General features: G+C 43.0%; 1 protein-coding gene across 1 annotated transcript; it reads right to left on the bottom strand.

The window, feature by feature from the left end:
- Positions 1-984: 984 nt before the first annotated feature.
- Positions 985-19,721, bottom strand: HIGD1C (HIG1 hypoxia inducible domain family member 1C). Its single transcript, XM_025401251.1, has 5 exons — positions 19,121-19,721; positions 18,577-18,631; positions 17,738-17,839; positions 11,080-11,214; positions 985-1,455 (listed from the first exon to the last, which is right to left on the bottom strand). The coding sequence occupies exons 3-5, from the start codon at positions 17,829-17,831 to the stop codon at positions 1,391-1,393; spliced, it is 294 nt and encodes a 97-aa protein (XP_025257036.1). The 5' UTR covers positions 17,832-17,839; positions 18,577-18,631; positions 19,121-19,721; the 3' UTR covers positions 985-1,390.
- Between the last annotated feature and the right edge of the window lie 2,015 nt (positions 19,722-21,736).

Raw genomic sequence — 21,736 nt, 5'->3', positions numbered from 1 at the left:
CAATGGAGAAAAATGTATATAATACACAGAACAGTAGGTTCATATCCAGAGTGCAGACATATTTTCATATATTCTTACATCTTTCTTGTCCCCAAATACTGGACTTCACCTTCCTGTCAGCGTAAACCTCCATTACAGGAAACACTGAGGAAAAGGAAGTACCCACCAGAAATCATCTTACCTTGCATATATTCTTGATTTTATTTCAGTGACTTTTTTTTTAATCTCCTAGGCTTGAAGTCTTTGGGATTAAGGTTAAGTCAAGGCAGTTATGTCTTCAGCAAAGCCTAGTTAATTTTTTAGACCCTGAGGGCAGTTAGAGAGGAGTTCAAGGCCACAGGTATACTTAACCTTTCACATCTGCTTTGGTTTCTTGTGTTTTCTACAGTGTCATACCACATTAGCAATAGCGCTTCTGGACTAAATCCTTTTTGCCATCTCAGGAAAAAGAAATTTGTTTGCAGTTTACCTTTGTATTCTTAGAAATACTTTAAAGTCTAAAAAGGAATAAAAAATATTTAAATGTTAAACATGTGTGTGTGGTAAAATGGTCAAGTTTCTGTATGAGATGTAAAGTGGTGAACCAACTTTATGTAACAACATGACCATTCTCCTCTGATGTAATTATTACCCATTCTAAAAAGGAGTTTATGAAATCGTAATTACTTTGCCCTATTTGGGGAGAATTAAGTCATGAATAGGGTGTCACATTTAACATGGATATAGAAAAGTCTGTGGCTGGGTGCGGTAGCTCACATCTGTAATCCCAGCACTTTGGGAGGCCGAGGCGGGCGAATCACATGAGGTCAGGAGTTTGAGACCAGCCTGGCCAACATGGTGAAACCCCATCTCTACTAAAAATACAAAAATTAGCCGGGTGTGGTGGTGGGCGCCTGTAATCCCAGCTACTCGGGAGGCTGAGTCAGGAGGATAACTTGAACCTGAGAGGCGGAGGTTGCAGTGAGTCGAGATTACACCACTGCACTCCAGCCTGGGCAATAGAGTAAGACTCCATCTCAAAAAAAAAAGAAAAGAGAAGTCTTCTGTAACCATTGTATAACTATTAATTTTTTAGATTGGTTTGGCAGATTATCATTAGTTTGACAGATTAGTGGCAGATTATGTTCTGCCACTAACTACAAAATTTTAAAAAATTAAGTCAGAAAATCATGCCCTAGGTTCTGAAAGACATCAACACAGGATATCTGAGTTGACTGTTTATGATTGTTGATCTGGAAATCAACTTCTTAAAACATTGAGACTTGAAATACAAAGGCTATGAGCATTCTGTAACACTTCTGTAGTAAAATTGGCTACATATTGAAAATTTACTCTTCATAATAAATAGTTTTCAGAAGCTTCTTGTCTTTCTTGCTTCCAGCACGTAGCTTCATTTTTTGGACTCACTGAAGAATCGAGGTCTAATGTGATCCTTATACATAGAATAGAGAACACCTAGAAAAAGAAGGATGTATATCAATTGAGTATCCATGGGAAACAAACACTGAATTTCTTCCACTTGTTGTATTTTTATGAAACTAGCCCACAATTTAAACAGAAACAAACAAAGGCCCTCCTTCCTATGAGTTTTTGGTTTGGATCATACAAGTAACTCTAGGAAAAAAACTCTAGGAGCCCTTTAAAATCAATATCAACTTAAATTTATGATGTTATTGTGCCACCAAAATATTGGTGAAATGTTAGGAAAGTGGGAAAATTTGACCAGATATTAAGATAAAAATAGTAGTCATCTCAATTAGCAAACATTTATTCAGTCTCTACTTGTACTCAGTATCCCGAGGAAAACAAATGGTGAATGGATCGAGTTCCTGCTTCTAGGGATTTATGATCTACTGGGTGAATTGCCTGTGAGTTTAGACAGATGGTATATATGGCTTCCACAGAGTCCTGGGGCATGCAGAAAGGGGGAAGTAGCCAGGAGGAATAGGGTAAGAAAGAGAGGAGCTGCTTTAGTGAGTTCCAAGGATGTCAGCAAATGTGCACACCCAAAAGCAAGTTAGGGAGTTACAGATTTAAACTACAACTCACATACCACCACCAGCAGCCTATACCCATCTCAGTTATGAAGGCATCAGATCTTGAAATTAGATCCCTCTTCTGAGTGTGAAACCCATATATTCATTATTGTACGTATGACATTTTGGGTTTTTTTGTTTTGAGATGGAGTCTTGCTCTTGTCACCCAGGCTGGAGTGGTACAATGGCATGATCTTAGCTCACTGCAACCTCTGCTTCCCAGGTTCAAGCGATTCTCCTGCCTCAGCCTCCCGAGTAGCTGGGATTACAGGCACCCACCACCATGCCCAGCTAATTTTTGTATTTTGAGTAGAGACAGGGTTTTGCCATGTTGGCCAGGCCAGTCTTGAACTCCTGATCTCAGGTGGTCTGCCTGCCTTGGCCTCCCAAAGTGCTGGCATTACAGGTGTGAGCCACTGTGCCTGGCCTTACGTATGAGATTTCTACATTGCACAGGTAGGTGGTCTCTAAACTTTCCAAATTTACCTAAGTAAATATGTTGAACATGCCTCTCAAAATGTGTATTTATTTACTTATTATATGTTTTTGAGATACAGTCTCTCTGTCTCGCCTAGGCTGGAGTGCAGTGGGGCGATCTTGGCTCACTGCAGCCTCTGCCTCCCAGATTCAAGCAATTCTCCTGTCTTAGCCTCCCTGGTAGCTGGGATTATAGGCGCACGCCACCACACCCAGCTAATTTTGTATTTTTGGTAGAGATGGGGTTTCACCATGTTGGCCCGACTGGTCTTGAACTCCTGACCTCAGGTGATCCACCCACCTCGGCCTCCCAAATTGCTAGGATTAATAGGCGTGAGCCACCATGCCCAGCCAAACTGTGCATTTATTTATAAACAATATAAACGCAGGTGGGTGGTGGGGGCTCATGCCTGTAATCCCACCACTTTGGAAGGCCAAGGGAGGAGGATCACTTGAGGTCAGGAGTTAGAGACCAGCCTCGTCAAAATAGCGAGACCCATCTCTACAAAAAAATTAAAAAATTAGGGCGGGGCACAGTGGCTCATTCATGCCTGTAATCCCAGCACTTTGGGAGGCCAAGGCGGGTGGATCACTTGAGGTCAGGAGTTTGAGACCAGCCTGGCCAACATGGTGAAACCCCATCTCTACTAAAAATACAAAAATTAGACAGGTGTAGTGGTGGGCGCCTGTAATCCTAGCTACTCAGGAGGCTGAGTGAGGAGAATCGCTTGAACCTGGGAGGTGGATGTTGCAGTGAGCTGAGATTGCGTCATTGCACTCCAGCCTGGGCGGACAGAGTGAGACTCCATCTCAAAACAAACAAATTAGCTGGGTATGGTGGTGGTGCATGCCTGTAGTCCCAGCTACTAGGGAAGCTGAGGTGGGAGTATCAGTTGAGCCCACGAGTTTGAGGTTGCAGTGAACTGTGATCACGCCACTGCAGTCCAGCCCAGATGACAGAGCAAGACCCTGTCTCCCCCCGCAAAAAAAGAGAATTGGTGGAACTGGAGTGGAGATTACGGTAAGCTGGGAGGCAGTGAGTCTGACTCAAGTTCTCTTCTGTCTTTTTGGGTTCTAGCTCATCCTTGCAGATTCCAGTTTATCTTTCCTTCCCAACTGTTGCCTTACTGACTTCAGTCCCCAGTATTAGAAACATAAGCAACAGCTTCACATAAACTGTTTAGCCAACTCCAAAAATGTTTTAAGGTCGTATCTCTCTAATAAATCCGTTATTCTCCTCCTCCGTTCTCCTGCTCATTCTCCTCCTCCTCCCGTTCTTCCTCCTCCTCCTCCTCCTTCTTTTATGATTACTATTATTATTTGGACGATGCCTCGCTCTGTGGCCAAGGCTGGAGTGCAGTGGTGCGAGCAAGGCTCACTGCAGCCTTGACCTCCTGGGCTCAAGCCGTCCTCTCATCTTAGCCTTCCGAGTAGCTGGGACCACAGGTGCATGCGACTTGCCTGGCTAACTTTTTAATTTTTTGTAGAGACAGAGTATTTGCCATGTTGCCCAGACTGGTCTCAAACTCCCGGGCTCAAGTGATTCTCCTGCCTTGGACTCCCAGAATGCTGAGATTACAGGTGTGAGCCATCACGCCCAGCCTAAATTGCTTTTTCTATATCACTACTGGTAGTTTTGCTTGTCTGAATCTTGACTGATACAGTTTGGAATTATAAGTGCTTCCAGAGGAACAGAACCAGGATGATAGCTTCTCTGAAGTGGTTCTGGGTTATCTGGAATTGGTTTCCCTGATCTGTTTAGATTTAAAGGCATTAATGACCATGTTTTCAGTTATAAAGAGGATACTAACAGTCCATGGCATGTAGTAGCAAAATAGTTTCTTAAATTATCACCCATTAGGTCAGGCATAGTGGCTTATGCCTGTCATCCCAGCACTTTGGGAGGCTGAGGTGGGAGGATTGCTTGAGGTCAGGAGTTCAAGACCAGCTTGGGCAATGAAGTGAGACCCTCATTTCTACAAAAAATAAAGGCCGGGCCCGGTAGGTCGTGCCCATAATCCCAGCACTTTGAGAGGCTGAGGCAGGTGGACCATTTGAGCCCAGGAATTTGAGACTTGCCTGGGCAACATAGGGAGACCCCACCTCTACAAAAAATTTAAAAATTAGCCAGACATGATGATGCTTACCTGTAGTCCCAGCTATGTGAGACTGAGGCAGGCAGGAGGATCTCTTGAGCCCAGGAGTTTGAGGCTGCAGTGAGCTGTGATCGCACCACTGCACTTCACCCTGGGTGACAAAGCAAGACCCTATTTCTCTTTTTTTTTTGGAGACTGAGTCTCTCTCTGTCACCCAAGCTGAGGTGCAGTGGTGCAATCTTGGCTCACTGCAACCTCTGCCTCCTGGGTTCAAGTGATTCTGCCTCAGCCTCCCAAGTAGCTGGGATTACAGGCACGTGCCACCATGCCCGGCTAATTTTTGGATTTTAAGCAGAGATGGGGTTTCACCATGTTGGCCAGGCTGGTCTCGAACTCCTGACCTCAAGTGATCTACTCACCTCGGCCTCCCGAATCCTGTGAGTGGCTCATCACAGTACAAATTCAATCCCCAACCTCACAGAGTCACTTCTGTTAAAGTTAAACCATTGCTTTAGAAGTAGTGGGACACTGAAAATTGGGAAGATGTGGCAGATGTCAATGAAATGGGTCTTTGAACACTTAACATTTTAGTGAGACTCCTTTGCCAATAGAAGCAGTCCTTCTATCCTGTCTGAGAATGACCGAAACTTGGACCAAAAGGTAATCTCCACTAAATGAAATTGAAATGCCAGAACTTCCTTGGTAGAGTAATGGTTCTCAACCAGGGGCAGTTTTGTTCCCCTGGGAAATCTGGTAGTGTCTGGAGATATTTTTGGTTGTCACAACTGAGGGTGTGGAGGTGAGAGGAAATTCTACTGGCCTCTCATGGGTGGAGACTAGAGATGCTGCTAAGCATCTTGTAATGCATGGGACGATCCTCCACAACAAGAATAATCCAGCCCAAAATGTCAGTAGTGCTGAGGTTCAGAAACTGCCACAGAGGTAGGTATGTTAGGGTGAATTTATCCTGCTTCCCCACACCTTAAACTAAGGTTGTGAGAAAGACATTTGTCAGGGTAGCGCTGGCAAGAGTCCTGTGGTGACTGTTCTCTGTATGCCAGACATGACAGTGCGAACTGCTGGGCTCCCTAAATTCAATGGGGATGATGGGATCCTGAGGCTATGGGGGTCAAGTGGTAGCATTTGATTGACAAAGACAAGGAAAGCATGATTGTTGTGATGGGCAGCAAAGCCTAAGTATCATCAGAATAGTGTAAGTAAGCCACAGAGATCTTTGGCATTGGCTAACTGATTATAGTATCCCTAGAACTGAAAGTTATGGGCAGAAGCAGAAAAGCTCTAGGTTTGGTGAATAAAAGTCTAACTCAAGTCACCACAATAAAGAGCCAAGGAATTGACTCAGTTCCTAGAATTCAGACATTTTCACAGGCCCAGAAATCCCTTGGATGAAGAGGGAGCCAGATCCCCTTAAGGAAAGACCCAGTTCAACAGACAAAAATATATATACTATAAGTCTTCCTTCTAGCCTTCCCCAAAGGGGACCTGTGCTCATTTACCAGGGTACCTGTTCACCAATGAAGGGAAAATAATCACATTTATGGGGGATTTTTGAATCCTAGTTCTGAATTGACACTAATCTCTACTTTGGTAGAATTAGCGTGGCCTACCAGTCAAAGTAGACGGAGGTCAGGTGGTTAATGGAGTTTTGCTGTGGGTCTTCTTCATAGTCAAGCCTGGTGGGTCTCTGAACCCACTATCTGTTAGTCCTCAGTTCTGAAATGTGTAATTGGAATAGACATACTCATCAACTGTCAGAATTCTTACACTGGTCCCCTGACCTGCAAAGTAAGGGCTGTTATAGTAGGAAAAGCCAAGTGGAAGGAAAAATAGTAAACCAGTGGCTGGGCACGGTGGCTGACATCTGTAATCCCAGCACTTTGGGAGGCTGAAGTGGGAGGATCACTTGAGCCCATGAGGTGAAGACCACCCTGGGCAATGTAGCAAGACTTCATTTCTACAAAAAAAAAATTAAAAATTAGCCAGGCATGGTGGTGCACACATGTAGTCCCAGCTACTCAAGAGACTGAGGTGGATGGATTGCTTGAACCCAGGAGTTTGGGGCTGTAGTGAGCCATGATCATGCCATTATACTCCAACTTGGGTAACAGAGCAAGACCCTGTCTCAAAAAACAAAAACAAAAAAAACCCACAAACGTAAAACAAAAGCATTACTCTATTCCTAGAGGGACTGTAGAGATTAGTGCCATCATCAAGGACTTCAAAGATGCTAGAGTGGCTATGTGCAATGGATCACGCCTGTAATTCCAACACTTTGGGAGGCCAAGGCAGGAGGATTGCTTGAGGTCAGGAGTTTGAGCTTGGGCAACATAGTGAGACCCTGTCTCTACAAAAAGATTTGGAAAAATGATACCAGAGTGGTGATTCCTAAAACATCCCCATTTAGTTTGCCTATTTGGCAGAAGACAGATGGATCTTGGAGAATGATACTATTCCTATAAACTTAATCAGGTGGTCACTCTGCTTATCCAGATGTGGTTTTGTTGCTGGAGCAAATCAACATAACATCTTCTTTTGGTATGCAGCTGTTAATCTGGTTGAGTGCTTTTTTCTGTATGTCTTTTAGTAAAGATAATCAGAAGCATTTGCTTTCACCTGGCAGGGTCCACAGTATGCTTTCACTGCCTAATCTCAGGGCTCTGTGAACTCTCCAGCCCTATGTCATAATCTAGTCTGTAGGGTCCTTGATCATTTCTTCATCATACAGGACATCACTTTAGTTCATTATATTAATTTGACCTGAATATCAAGGGGAAATTGGAATGCATTATATCTTTTAGGGCACTTCTTGGTACTCCCATGTCCTGTGATGGAAGACAATGGAAAACTAAATCCAACACAGGCAGGATGCCTAATAATCCAGGTTAGGCATGAAGGAATGAAGGTTTGGGTCACCCCACCAGTCAAATAACCATGAGTAGCCAAGGTACTTGCTGAAAGCAAAAGGGATATGAAATGTGTAGTGGATGAATATAGATATAATACTAGCTATAACCATCTGACCAGCTGCAGAAACAGACTGTGATATTTAGGAGTGTTTCTTCCTTATTTTGATATGGATGCATTTGTGTATAGATTAGCCAAGTTTTTTTTCTATTCCCCACTTCTGTTTACCTATCATCTAACATAAGAAGTGTTAATAGGATTCAACCTTATATCTCAGGATTTAAGTCACAGGATATCAAAGGAGAATGTGATTCAGCTCAAAGAGGAATCAGCATCATCCAAAGATGTGTGAAGGGATTCTGTATCCTCTTTTGGGAGAGAACTAGCATGCTTTTGGATACACAGGGGGTGGCTGATTTTGCCACTGTCTTTATTTGGAAGTTAAGGGTAATTAAAAGAGGTATATATGGATGTCAAGTTGACAAGGGCTGGACAGTGGTAGACTTGTATTATGTCAACTGAAGTAGCCTGTAACTGCATTTTCCAGAATTCCTTTCCTTTTATTACCAGGGTTAGTGCAAAAGAGACATCCTGCATGAGATTTAGAAGGTGGAAATGATGCAGCAGTCAAATTCTTCTTGTGTCTGGAAGACACTGTTGCAGTACAGTTTTGCTCATGTGCTGGCTTACTTTATTGGCAGGGGTCAGCAATCACGAGCACAGCCACTATGGCTTCTGCTGAATTTTCTCCTGCACCTTCCCTGACCCCTTTGCCAGCTCCAGAATGTTTTCTATATTTCATCTCCATCAGTGAATGTGGAGGCTTGGAGATGGCTGAAAACCCACAAGGATTCCAGTCTGTCCTGTGTATTGTTCTAGCTCATCTTTGCAGGTTCTGGATTTTCCTTGCTTCTACTTTCCTTTCTTTTCTGTTTTTTTTTTTTTTTTTTTTTTTGAGATGGAGGCTTGCCCTTTCACCAAGGCTGGAGTGCAGTAGCGTGGTCTTGGTTCACTGCAGCCTCCACTTACCAGGTTCAAGCAGTTCTCCTGCTTCAACCTCCTAAGTAGCTGGGATTACAGGCATACACCACTACTCCTGGCTTATTTTTGTATTTTAAGTAGAGATGGGATTTCACCATGTTGGCCAGGATGGTCTTGAACTCCTGATCTGTGATCCACCTGCATCAGCCTCCCAAAGTGCTGGGATTACAGGTGTGAGCCACTGCGCCTGACCTACTTTCCTTTCTTTTCTAATTCCTTTCCCTGCTGACTTCAGGCCCAAGCTCCAGATTCATAAGCAAGAGCCTCATAATTATATAAGTTCAAATACCTGTAATAAATCCCTCATTAAACATTACTACTAGTAGTTTTGCTTTTCTCATCAAACACTGATTCGCCTACCAAGCTATGTAGAGTTCCACTTACACGCCATGCTTCTGTGCCTTTTTTGTTTTGTTTTGTTTTTTGAGATGGAGTCTTGCTCTGTCGCCCAGGCTGGACTGCAGTGGCCGGATCTCAGCTCACTGCAAGCTCCGCCTCCCGGGTTTACACCATTCTCCTGCCTCAGCCTCCCGAGTAGCTGGGACTACAGGCGCCCGCCACCACGCCTGGCTAGTTTTTTTTTGTGTGTGTGTGTGTGTTTTTTAGTAGAGATGGGGTTTCACCGTGTTTCACCAGGATGGTCTCGATCTCCTGACCTCGTGATCCGCCCGTCCCGGCTTCCCAAAGTGCTGGGATTACAGACATGAGCCACCGCGCCCGGCCTCTGTGCCTTTTTTTTTTTTTCCTCTGCCTAGAATCCTGAGGTCCTTCTCTGCTTAGTTAATTCCTCCTTATTCTTGGTTCAGTACATGGTTTACATCCTTAGAGAAGCCTCCTCTGGCCTCCCAGCCCTAGTTAAATACCACTCCCTTGTGTTTGTGCTTCCATAGCAACCTGTCCTATTTTTTTTTTCTTTTTTTGAGACGAAGTCTTGCTCTGACGCCCAGGCTGGAATGCAGTGGCATGATCTCGACTCACTGCAACCTCTGCCTCCCGGGTTCAAGTGATTCTCCTGCCTCAGCCTCCCAAGTAGCTGCAACTACAGGCGCCCACCATCACACCTGGCTAATTTTTGTATTTTTAGTAAAGATGGGATTTCACCATGTTGGCCAGGCTGGTCTCGAACTCCTGACCTCAAGTGATCCTCCTGCCTTGGCCTTCCAAAGTGTTGGGATTACAGACATAAGCCACCGCACCTGGCTTTTTTTTAGATGGAGTTTCACTCTCGTTGCCCAGGCTGGAGTGCAATGGCATGATCTCAGCTCACTGCAAACTCCGTCTCCCAGATTCAGGCGATTCTCCTGCCTCAGCCTCCCAAGTAGCTGGGATTGCAGGCATGTGCCACCACACCCAGCTATTTGTGTGTGTGTGTGTATTTTTTTTTTTAGTAGAGACGGGGTTTCGCCATGTCGGCCAGGCTGGTATCAAACTCCTTACCTCAGGTGATCCACCCGCCTCGGCCTCCCAAAGTGGTGGGATCACGGGTGTGAGCCACCGCGCCTGGCCAGCCTGTGCTATTTCTGTTACGGCATCTATAACTTTATATTGTCTTCTTTCTTTCTTGGTCTGTCTTTCTAAGGAGACTAAACTGTTTAAGGGTAGGGACTGAGTCATATTTCTAAACAGTGTCTGGCACATAGCAGGCATTCAATAAATGTTTGCTGAATGATGAAAAGGAGGACTGTAACTTTGCAGTAAGGCTTCCTGTATTTGGAGCACATTACGGCTCACAGTAATAAGATTATTACCATATAACTTTCCTTGCAAGCCCCATGCCCATCATTCTATCATCTCCAACCTAGGCAGGATGACTCTACTCTGCACAGCATGAAGGGCACCTAAGAATATTGTGACCTGTTCTCATTAATGTAGAACAAACAAATTTAGATTACTTTAGGTCCTAAAATGGACTTCTTGTTAGAACTATCTGATTTAGCTGTGGGTATAACCTGAATTAATGAAGACAATTTTATACCTTTTCTTTGGATTTGACTGGTAGGTCTTGCTTAATTTATGGACTAATAAAAATAGATTTGCCTATTGCTGAAACTTGGAAGGAAAGAAGAAGGCAGTTGAGATTTGTGGGCTCTAAAAATGTCTTCTTCCTAGTTAAACTAATAACTACATTTGCTGTTCAGATAGGCTGGGAAATATGATCGCTGCTCTTAGCCATGAGATGGGGCTCACGGCCACAATATAGGCTGTGATCTATCTGGAACTGCTGCTCTTGAGTTATAGGATAGAAACTATTCACCACTCCCTTCACTAAAGAGAAGAACAGCCCATTGCCCTAGTTGTTTACCATGGGTTTTGTCAGTTTTTGTCAGCTGCAATCATAAAAAATTAAGCTCACAACTGGGCCACAACCTCAACTAAGGGAAGATGAGTCTTTCCTACCCCTCTCTCATTATATCATTGTGACCCAATATTCTTCTATTGTGAATGAATAAAATAAATATACTCTCAAAGACAGCTGAACATAAGATACAAATTAAGCAGGTTACCTAGAGTCACAGCTCCGACAACAAATCCTTGGGCAGCAACTCTCATGTGAATAAGATGAATTGACACTTTCTGATCTCTTCTGTACTTTAACTTGTAAAGACCATAGGACACCACAGACACAAAGCCTGCTATACCTGTGAATTTTAAAAGTATGGGTTATTTGGAAGGCTGGGGCAGGAGCATCGTGTGAGACCAGGAGTTTGAAAACAGCCTGGGCAACATAGCAAGACCCCATCTCTACAAAAAATTAAAAATCAGCCACACATGATGATACACATCTGTAGTCCCAGCTACTCAGGAGACTGAGGCAGGAGGATCCCTTGAGCCCAGGAGTTCAAGGCGTCAGTAAGCTATGATTGCACCACTGCACTCCAGCCTGGGTGACAGAGTGAGACCCTGTCTCTAGAAAAAAAAAAATGTATGGGTTAAGTACACGGCAGGCAAGAATTTTCAAGTGCTTAGAGAGTTAAATGAAAGAATGTCTACAGGATAAGAACCTAGAAGATAAGCAGGAAAGACCTCAGCAAAGAACATTTTTCAAAGAACCAAGCTGGATTTGATCTACCAGACTGTAAAATGAGCCCTTAATATTCTTGGGTCCAATATTTGCAGTTTTGACTCTTCCCAGGAAAATTAGAACCATACAGTGTAATAACTTGTCTAGTCATTTGTAATTTCCTGAGGAATGATTTCAAACTGTGCATGCTACAATGTTATTATCTGTGGCAAGTCACTTAGCCAGTAAGTGAACTAACCCAACATCTCAGTGCCCACAGCTTTTGAGTGTTTGGCTTGACTCGTCTCTTCCTGTAACCAAATAAGGAGTAAACCCAGTAGAGTGAGAAAAAATTTGTTCTTCTATATAAAGTGAAACCATAAACTTTAGTGAGAGATGAAAAGGTATGAATATATGCGCGAGAAGCATAATTCTGGCAAGAACTGTGATTGTAGAAAAGTTCAGAAGCCCATACAAATATTTCTGTATTTCCTACAAATGTCAAGGGGTGAATATACTGCTGTGACAACTAAGATTCTATGTAACTGGTGCTGAAACAAAGAACTCATCAACTAAATGGGAAAGATTCTAGAAAAAGATTTAAAACACTGAGAACTTAATGCATGACAAAACAAAAATAGCCAGAGAACAGATACTGGGCCAGGTATGGTGGCTCACGCCTGTAATCCCAGCACTTTGGGAGGTTGAGGCAGGTGGACCACTTGAGGTCAGGAGTTCAAGACCAGCCTGGCCAACAAGGTGAAACCCCATCTCTACTAAAAATACAAAAAATCAGTGAGGCATGATGGTGCGTGCCTGTAATCCCAGCTACTTGGGAGGCTGAGGCAGGGGAATCACTTGAACCTGGGAGGCGGAGGTTGCAGTGAACTGAGATTGCACCACTGCACTCCAGCCTGAGTGACAGAGCAAGACTTCATTTCAAAATAAAAAACAAAGCAACAATAACAAAAAACCCGGATACTGGAATAATTTAATAAATGCCATAAGTACAACTTATTGGTATAGAGAAGAACTAACTTGGATTTGTATTTCTCACTAGACCCTGAAAACAATTTTTGGATAAGTAAGAGTTAAATGCAAAACAAAATAAAAATACAACAACAAAAACTGAAGAAAATAGAATGGTATATTTATAACATCTATAAGAGGATATGGGGCCGGGCACAGTGGCTCACACCTGTAATCCCAGCACTCTGGGAGGCCGAGGCAGGCGGATCACCTGAGGTCGGGAGTTGGAGACCAGCCTGACCAACGTGGAGAAACCCTGTCTCTACGAAAAATACAAAATTAGCCTGGCATGGTGGCGCATGCCTGTAATCCCAGCTACTCAGGAGGCTGAGGCAGGAGAATCGCTTGAACCTGGGAGGTGGAGGTTGTGGTGAGCCGAGATTGCACCATTGCAGTCTAGCCTGCACAACAAGAGCAAAACTCTGTCTCAAGAAAAGAAAGAAAAAAGAGGATATGGTAGAGGTAATAGAATATGACAAGGACAAAATACACAGTGAGAAAACATTTGCACAGTAAAAGTGTGTGTCTTTTTTTTGTTTGTTTTTCTTTTGAGACAGAGTCTTGCTCTGTCACCTAGGCTGGAGTGCAGTGATGCGATCTCAGCTCACTGCAACTTCTGCCTCCTGGGTTCTAGTGATTCTCATGCCTCAGCCTCCCTAGTAGCTGGGATTACAGGTGTGCACCACCACACCCGGTCAATTTTTGTATTTTCAGTAGAGATGATGTCTCGCTATGTTGGTCAGGCTGGCCTTGAACTCCTGGCCCCAAGTGATCCGCCCACCACAGCCTCCTGCAGTGCTGGGATTACAGGCATAAGCCACTGTGCCCAGCCTATTTTTTTGGGTTCTCTGTTCTTTCCCATTGATCTATACATCTGACCTTCCATCAGTACCACACTGTGTTGATTACTGTAGCGATATGGTCAGCCTTAGTATCAGCCAGAGTGATTCTTTCCACTTTGCCTTTTTTTAAAAAAGGATTATTTTAGCTTTTCTAGGACTTGTGCCTTTCCATATAAGATTTAGAATAAGTTTGTCTATGTCTACCAAAAACCTTGCTGGGGTTTTGACAGGAACTACATTAAGCCTATAGATAAACTTGGGGAGAATTGATGTCTTTACTAATATACTGTGCTTTCCAATTCATGAACACAGGGTCAGGCGTGGTAGCTCATGCCTGTAATGCCAGCACTTTGGTAGGGCAAGGCAGGAGTATCACTTGAGGTCAGGAGTTCAGGACCAGCCTGGCCAAAATGGTAAAACCCTGCCTCTACTACACACACACACACATACACACACACCCCTCCAATTCATGAACACAGTGGTCTCTCCATTTTTTTTTTTTTTTTTTCTTGAAACAGAGTCTCACTCTTTTGCCCAGACTGGAGTGCAGTGGCGTGGTCTTGGCTCACTGCAACTCCCACCTCCAAGGTTCTAGCGATTCTTCTGTCTCAGCCTCTTGAGTAGCTGGGATTACAGGTGTGTGCCACCACGCCTGGATAATTTTTGTATTTTTAGTAGACACGGGGTTTTGCCATGTTGGCCAGGCTGGTCTCGAACTCCTGACCTCAGGTGGTTGCCCACTTTGGCCTCTCAAAGTGCTGGGATTATAGGCGAGTGCCACCACGCTTGGTCGGCATTATGTTTTTAGTTTCAGTTTCCGTATGCTTGTTGTTAGTAAATAGAAACGCAAATTTTAATCTAAATGTAAGGATCAATTAAAAAAAGAAATGCAGGCTGGGCATGGTGGCTTATTCCTGTAATCCCAGAACTTTGGGAGGCTGAGACTGGTGGATCACTTGACGTCAGGAGTTTGAGACCAGCTTGGTCAACATGGTAAAACCCTGTCTCTATTAAAAATACAAAAATTAGCCAGGCATGGTGGTGCATGCCTACTTAGGAAGCTGAAGCACGAGAATCGCTTGAGACCAGGAGGTGGAGGTTGCAGTGAGCCAGGATTGCGCCATTGCACTCCAGCCTGGGCGGCAGAGGGAAACTGTGTCTTAAAAAAAAAAAAAAAGCAAGTAATTTTTATGTGGATAGCATGTTTGGAATAACTATGTTGGCATATGCGTGTCTATGGGTGGGTAAGGATATATTTCTTCTTTCATGATCCATTTAATAAATGGAAATAAGAATCAGTAAATCATTACATTATAGGCTGATTCACAATAAATGAAATAAAAATGACTAATGTGCTACAGACATAAAAACAGCAAAAAAAAAAAAAAAAAATTGATGATGGTAGACACATGAGGAAACAGGTAAAACCCTGAAAACTCTGTCAGTTCAGCCAAGTCCTTCTGGAAAGAACTCTGGAAATATATAACAAATGATATTAAACTGAACATGCTTCCTGCTCTGGAAATTCTACTTCTGGGAACATACTCCAAGGAAGTAACCAAAAGAAAAATCAAGAAAATGACACAAAGATGTTCAGGGTTACACTATGTTTGAGGAAAACCCAAATAACCCAAATGGCCCAAACAGAAGAAAAACTGCCATTGCTATAAAAATAAATAAGAGTAGGGAGTATTAAAACACAGAAATGTACATATGTTAGGTGAAACAAGCAAAGCCAAATAATCTGTCAACACACACTTTAAATAGATATAATGCATGCAGAGACCTTAACAGTGATTGTAAGATGATTTTGAACAATGCAAATGTGTTTATAATGATGGAAGTTGCTTAAGATAACCAATAAAAAATGTTTTATAAATTACCTGCATAGGACCCTCCATCCTGTAGCAGGGAAATACACATAGTAGATAGTGTTAAAATGACAACAGCTAAACAAATTATTCAATGATATATATCCAATTTTTTTTTTTTTTCTAAGATAGAGTCTCACTCTGTTGCCAGGCTGGAGTGCAGTGGCGCGATCTTGGCTCACTGCAACCTTCACCTCCTGAGTTCAAGTGATTCTCCTGCTTCAGCCTCCTGAGGAGCTGGGACTACAGGCGCCCGCCACCACGCCCAGCTAATTTTTGTATTTTTAGTAGAGACAGGGTTTCACCACATTGGCCAGGCTGGTCTCAAACTCCTGATTTCAAGCGATCCACCCACCTTGGCCTACCAAAGTGTTGGGATTACAGGCGTGAGCCACCGTGCCCAGCCTACCAAATTTTATCATTATTTATTTTTTAGCAAAAACTTGGCTCTCTTCCCTTAATCAAATGAAAGTCCTGTTCTTACTTAAATTGGTTTTGTTTCTTTTAGAGATTAAAGTCAGGACCTTTACTGTTTTCCATATAGTGTCTCTAGTTTGTTTGTAATTGAATTTAACTGGAAACACTTTTATCTTTCCACTTTAATCACCTAAATGTCTCTGGAAAAATAATTTAATGTACAACAGGCACAGTGGTGCATATGTCTCTTTGTCTCTGTTCATTAATTAATCTCTGTTCATTAGAGTGATCTGTTCAAGTAGCATTGGGTTTTTGAATTTTTTTTAGTTAAAAATGCTAAGGAAGATAAATCACTATTAAATTGTTTGCTTCCATTTCTTACGGGTGCTATTACAAGTCTTAAATGAAACTTCTAAACAGAATATTACTGTAAAGTAAAATTTGATTCTTTCTTGATATGTAAATAAACACAGGAAGTTGCTAGAGTCACAGTAACAATGGGAACATCTGACATACCTATTTAGACATTTTTATGGAATTAATATTTTTGCAAACTTATGTCAGTCAGATTTAAGTAAATTATTTTAATAGTTTCCAGACAAAATGAACACAAGGAAACAGGTATGGCTGCAGTATACATCCATGGAGAAGAAAGAGAAAACTCAGACTTTAAAACATAATATTGGTGCTTAGGTTTTGTGGTTTTTTTTAAGTCCACATACACATAATACTTGTTGAAAATGTAAACATACTAAATATGTGTGGGGAAAGGATAAACAGCTAAGGGTCCAGATCACTAGGTGATCTAATCATAGTATCTCTCTTTTTTATTTTTTGAGATGGAGTCTTGCTCTGAGCCCAACCTCCGCCTCCCGGGTTCAAGTGATTCTGGTGCCTCAGCCTCCTGAGTAGCTGGGGTTACAGGTGCGTGCCACAACGCCCAGCCAATCTCCTGTATTTTTAGTAGAGATGGGGTTTCACCATGTTGGCCAGGCTGGTCTTGAATTCCTGACCTCAAGTGATTCACCTGCCTCGGCCTCTCAAAGTGCTGGGATTACAGGCGTGAGCCACTGTGCCCAGCCTAATTATAGTATCACTTCTTTAGTCCAGAATTTATTTTGCCATCAAACTCAACATCTGGAGCACACCAGGAAGCCAACACAGACGGCCACTGAGCAGCCAAAATGACCACCCCAAAGTTCATGCTCACAAGTGTTCAGATAGGTCCAGGCTTTTACTCAGAGCTTTCCTCTGAATTGACTCACACTTCTTTCAAGCTTCGGTATCTAACTTCTGGTGTCACAGAACATTAAAAACATTAGATGCAGAAGTTTTTGGTTTTTTGTTTGTTTGTTTATTTGCTGTTTTTGAAAAAGGGTCTCACTATGTCACCCAGGCTGAAGTGCAGTGGTGTGATCTTGGCTCACTGCAACCTGCACCTCCTGAGCTCAAGCAATCTTCCCACCTCGGCCTTCCAAAGTGCTGGGATTACAGGTGTGAGCCACCACGCCCAGCCTGGAAGCAGAAGTTTTTAATGTGCCCAGTAGTAAGAAAGAAACAGAAAAATCTATAAACAGAAGACGTAAGAACTTTAAGTTTAGATTACTTACAAGACAAAGAGACATATGCATCTCAATAGTCCCTAATAGGCTTTAAATATAATAAACTGATGCTGCTGTTGATGGTCCTGAGTTATGGCTGAAATGTTAATATTCATTCAATCTATTCCATCTGACTGGCTAGGAACTAATACTTTTAGGTAGACTTCTAACAAAATGGATAAAATAGAATAAAATTTGATGCCTCAAATAACAGCTAACATTTACTGGGGGCTTACCATGTGCTAGGAACTATTCTGAAAGTTCAACACATGCCTAGAGGAGGTTAGCTTCAATTATCTGAAAAAATTCAATTATAAGAAACATTTCAATCCTCAGTGGCACTGGGTAAGGCATCATTGTGTTACTACAGTTTTCCGCATCCAGTCAAGGCTTGTACTTACCTACAGGGACAAAGGGGGAGTCTCTAGATTTCCTGATTAGTCGGGATAATTGGCCTTCATCCTCTTCTGCTGACCACTGGTTATCTGAAGACATTTTCTTCTCTAGTAACAATAGGATATAAATGTGGTTGCCGTGAATCATTAAAAATAATTTGTTTTTCATCTCCCATCATACTCTTGATTATGTGTTTTTTTGTCTTCATTTGTTTGATAAGCCTATCTGCTCCACTGAAATAAACAATTGTCTTTCCTTCACACTTTTCACTACAGAATTTTTTCATTTTGCAGGGGAAGGGGATAAGAAAAAAATACATAGAGAGAGGAAATGATAATCAGATTTCATGAATACAGAGTAAAAACACAGATCATAATTCTGTTATTCAGTCTCCTTTCCACTGCTCAGCATTTGAGATCACTGGGAACCTCAGGACTTCTTCCACAAGCACTGTATTTGAAGAACAGTTTCTTTTTAAAGTATCATTTTAAAGAAGTATGGCAGTGCCAACATAGGCAAAAATACTTCCAGATTTACAGGTATCGGCAGAATGATCACTCCAACTCTGCAGAATGTGCAGGGCATTATAAAGTCATTCAGATACTTACCAAGCACCTACTGTGTGCCAGTTGCTATGCTAGACAACGGATTCCTTGTCTAGCCTGGCTTGTCTACATAAGATGAACGAAGAAACTTGCAGAAGCAACTATGATCACAACAGATTTAGCAGCACCTGAGTCTGTTCCCTGTGCAACTTATTGTGTTCACCCCAGAATTCAGATACAGCGGCTTCATCCTATGAATGAGGCTTCATCAGAAAACATAAGCTTAAGAAGCGCAATACCTGTAGCGTACCCCACCCCCTGCTGTCTGTCTCCTGGTGTTCCTTCAGCAAGAGGCTGTAGATCAGAACAGGTGTTTGTTGTCAGGCCAGGACACAATGATGTGCAATTTCCAACTAATTGATAATGGGAAAGGCCAGAAACACGCCCCAGGGGGCTGGGGGAGTGGTCGGCTGGTATTGGCCAAGATTTCCAGCACCCTGCCAGAAACCCACCAGTAGCAGCCTGGGCCACAAACTGGGCTTTCGAAGCCAACATTAAGAAAAACACTAAGGCTTTGGAAGAAGATGCATTTGCTAAAGTCTGCCTTCACAAGGGAGCTCCTGACTTCTCTCTGTGACTGAGTCTTAGTACCTGACTCCTGGGCCCAAAATTGAGGGGAGAGAGGGCAAAGGGTCACAACACTGGACTTGGAGGGGAAGGGGAGAAGATAGCCATCAGAGGCCAGGATTCTTGCCATCCTTCAGAAACATGCCCTAGGCAGAGGAGGTGCGCGCCCTGCAGTTGGAATCTCCAGCTGAAGCGATGAGAGCCCTCTGGGCTCACCTGGCGGTGGGGCCATCGCAGGTGCGCCTCCTGCAAAGCCTCGAGCTGCACACGCCCCCAGGGGAAAGACCTGACGTCGCAGCACCTGTGGCCAGTCCCTGCGCCTGCGCGTGAGACCTGAGTGGGGCTGTGGCTCTTGAGGTGGGTCGGTGGTGGACGTCGCTTTCGCTTCTGTTCTGACCGCGTAGCCTCGGGGCCCCTTGAGACCTCGAGAACGCCTTGCTCGCTGCTTCCCTCCGACTGCAGCCAGGTGGACCTAGAGATGAGGGCAGAGGATCAGGTAGCGTTCATGGCTCTTCCCTTGTAACTTCATGTTTAAATAATTTCAGACTTACAGAAAAGTCCCCAGAATAGTACAAAGAACTGTGTGTCTGGTACCCGCATTTTCCTTTATTAACATGTTTCTTTAAAAAATATTTTTGGCGAACCACCTGACAGTAGCAGACTTAGGCCTTCCACATACTTTTGTATGCATTTGGGGCATTCTTTTATTATATAACCATAATACGGTGTTCAAAATCAGAAATTTAACATTGATATAATTCTGTTTTTCAATCTAAAGATTTTATTCATATTCACCAGTTGTCCCAATAATGTCCTTAATAGCAAAAAAAATTTTTTTTTCTGATCTAGCATCCAATTAGGATCATATATTGCATTTAGCTGTCCTGTCTCTTTAGTCTCCTTTAGTCTGAAACACCTTCTTAATCATCTTTGTCTTTCTTGACCTTGATTTTCTTTCTTTCTTTCTTTTTTTTTTTTTTTTTTTTGAGACGGAGTTTCGCTCTTGTTGCTCAGGTTGGAGTGTAATGGCTCAGTCTTGGCTCACTGCAACTTCCATCTCCTGGATTCAAGCAATTCTGCCTCAGTCTCCGGGGTAGCTAGGACTACAGAAGCGTGACACCACGCCCAGCTAATTTTTTTGTATTTTTAGTAGAGATGGGGTTTCATCATGTTGGTCAGGCTGGTCTCAAATTCCTGATCTCAGGTGATCCACCCACCTTGGCCTCCCAAAGTGCTGCGATTACAGGCGTGAGCCACCATGCCCAGCCGACCTTGATGTTTTGCCAGTTATTTTGTAGGATGCCTCTCAATCTGGTCCCATGTTCCCCCACTCCCCTCCGTGTTTTCTCACTAGATTGAGGTCATACATTTTGGGCAGAATATGACAAAAATGATGTTGTGCTCTTCTTAGTGTGAAGTGTCAGGAGGCACAGAAAGTTGAATTGCCTGGTGGTGGTTAACTTTGATCCAGTGTGGTGCTGATAAATGTTTAACAACTCAGTTGGCTCTGGAGGGGGAGATATTGCCCTGTTCTGTGGCATTTGCCATTGCCCCATTCTGTGTTGTAAATATTCCCACCATGGCCAGTTTCTAAATAGGGTCTGTCTTCATGGAACACAAGGTTGGGAAATGTCCCTTTCCTGGGTTGGTAGGAGTGGGCTCTAGCACACCACTGGTTTGATCATGTGGATTAACGTGGTGTCTGCCTGGCTCTCCACTGTGGTCACTTTTTTCTCCCGCTTTTAATTAATAAGTAGTTTCTGAATAGGTACTTTAATATTATACAAATATCCTGTTATTTGTCAGACTTTTAACATTAATTTCAGTGTCCGTTGATGATCCTTGCTTGAATCCATTAATTTTAGTTTGCTAAATAGTGTTTTTCCTAAATACATAACTTTAAAAAAAAAAAACACTTATGGCCGGGCATGGTGGCTCATGCCTGTAATCCCACCACTTTGGGAAGCCAAGGCGGATGGATCACCTGAAGTCAAGAGTTCAAGACCAGCCTGGCTAGCATGGTGAAACCTCAACTCTACTAAAAATACAAAAAAAATTAGCTGGGCGTGGTGGTGCGTGCCTGTAGTCCCAGCTACTTGGGGAGGCTGAGGCAGGAGAATCGCTTGAACTCAGGAGGTGGAGGTTGTAATGAGCCAAGATTGTGCCACTGCACTCAGTCTGGGTGACAGAGGGAAACTCCATCTCGAAAACAAACAAAAAACCATTTATTAGTAGGCATTCTAATGAGGAATAGCTTTTCTTTCTTCTCTATTTAATCGTTTATCAGTTTGGATTCTTGCATTCCTATTTTATTCAGTGGCTTATAATCCATCACTGTGATTATTTATTTATATTTTATTGTATTTTAAAATAACTGGTTTTTGCTTTATTCTGTAGTTTACATAGGCCAACCTCAAACTCCACACTTGATTTTTCTCTTCTGCCTTTGTTATTCATTCAATATCTATATCAGCAGAGACAGTTTCTCCCAGTAGCACATGTCGTTTGATTCTCATCTAGGTCAAGTAGGCCGTTGAAGACCCTGGCCCGTCAGCACTGCTATCTGGACCCTCCCATTTGACTGCACCCATGTCTGCTTACACTGGGGCTCTGCCTTGGTCCTGTCACCCCTGAGGTGTCCTTAAGGCTGGAATGCCAAGTAGGCTCCAGGTGATGTGTTAACTCTGAGTAAATACAAGAGGCTGCTTGGAGCCCAGAGATGAGGGTTATGAGGCAGACTGTGTCTGGGTTCCTTTACAAAGAAAACCATGATTGATTAGAAATACCTGCCCTGGCAATACACATTAGAAGTGTCTGTAAGTGGGGTTTTGG

Source organism: Theropithecus gelada, chromosome 11, assembly GCF_003255815.1.
Source record: "Theropithecus gelada isolate Dixy chromosome 11, Tgel_1.0, whole genome shotgun sequence".
NCBI lineage: Eukaryota > Metazoa > Chordata > Mammalia > Primates > Cercopithecidae > Theropithecus > Theropithecus gelada.
This window is presented reverse-complemented; position numbering and strand designations above follow the sequence as displayed.

Excerpts from the sequence above, each read along its gene's own strand:
- HIGD1C (XM_025401251.1), bottom strand. The coding sequence starts at position 17,831 with ATGTCTTCAGATAACCAGTGGTCAGCAGAAGAGGATGAAGGCCAATTA. Across the intron at positions 11,215-17,737 it reads CTCCCCCTTTGTCCCTGTAG|GTATAGCAGGCTTTGTGTCT; the intron begins GTAAGTACAAGC and ends TAAAATTCACAG. Across the intron at positions 1,456-11,079 it reads TGTCGGAGCTGTGACTCTAG|GTGTTCTCTATTCTATGTAT; the intron begins GTAACCTGCTTA and ends TTCTTTTTCTAG.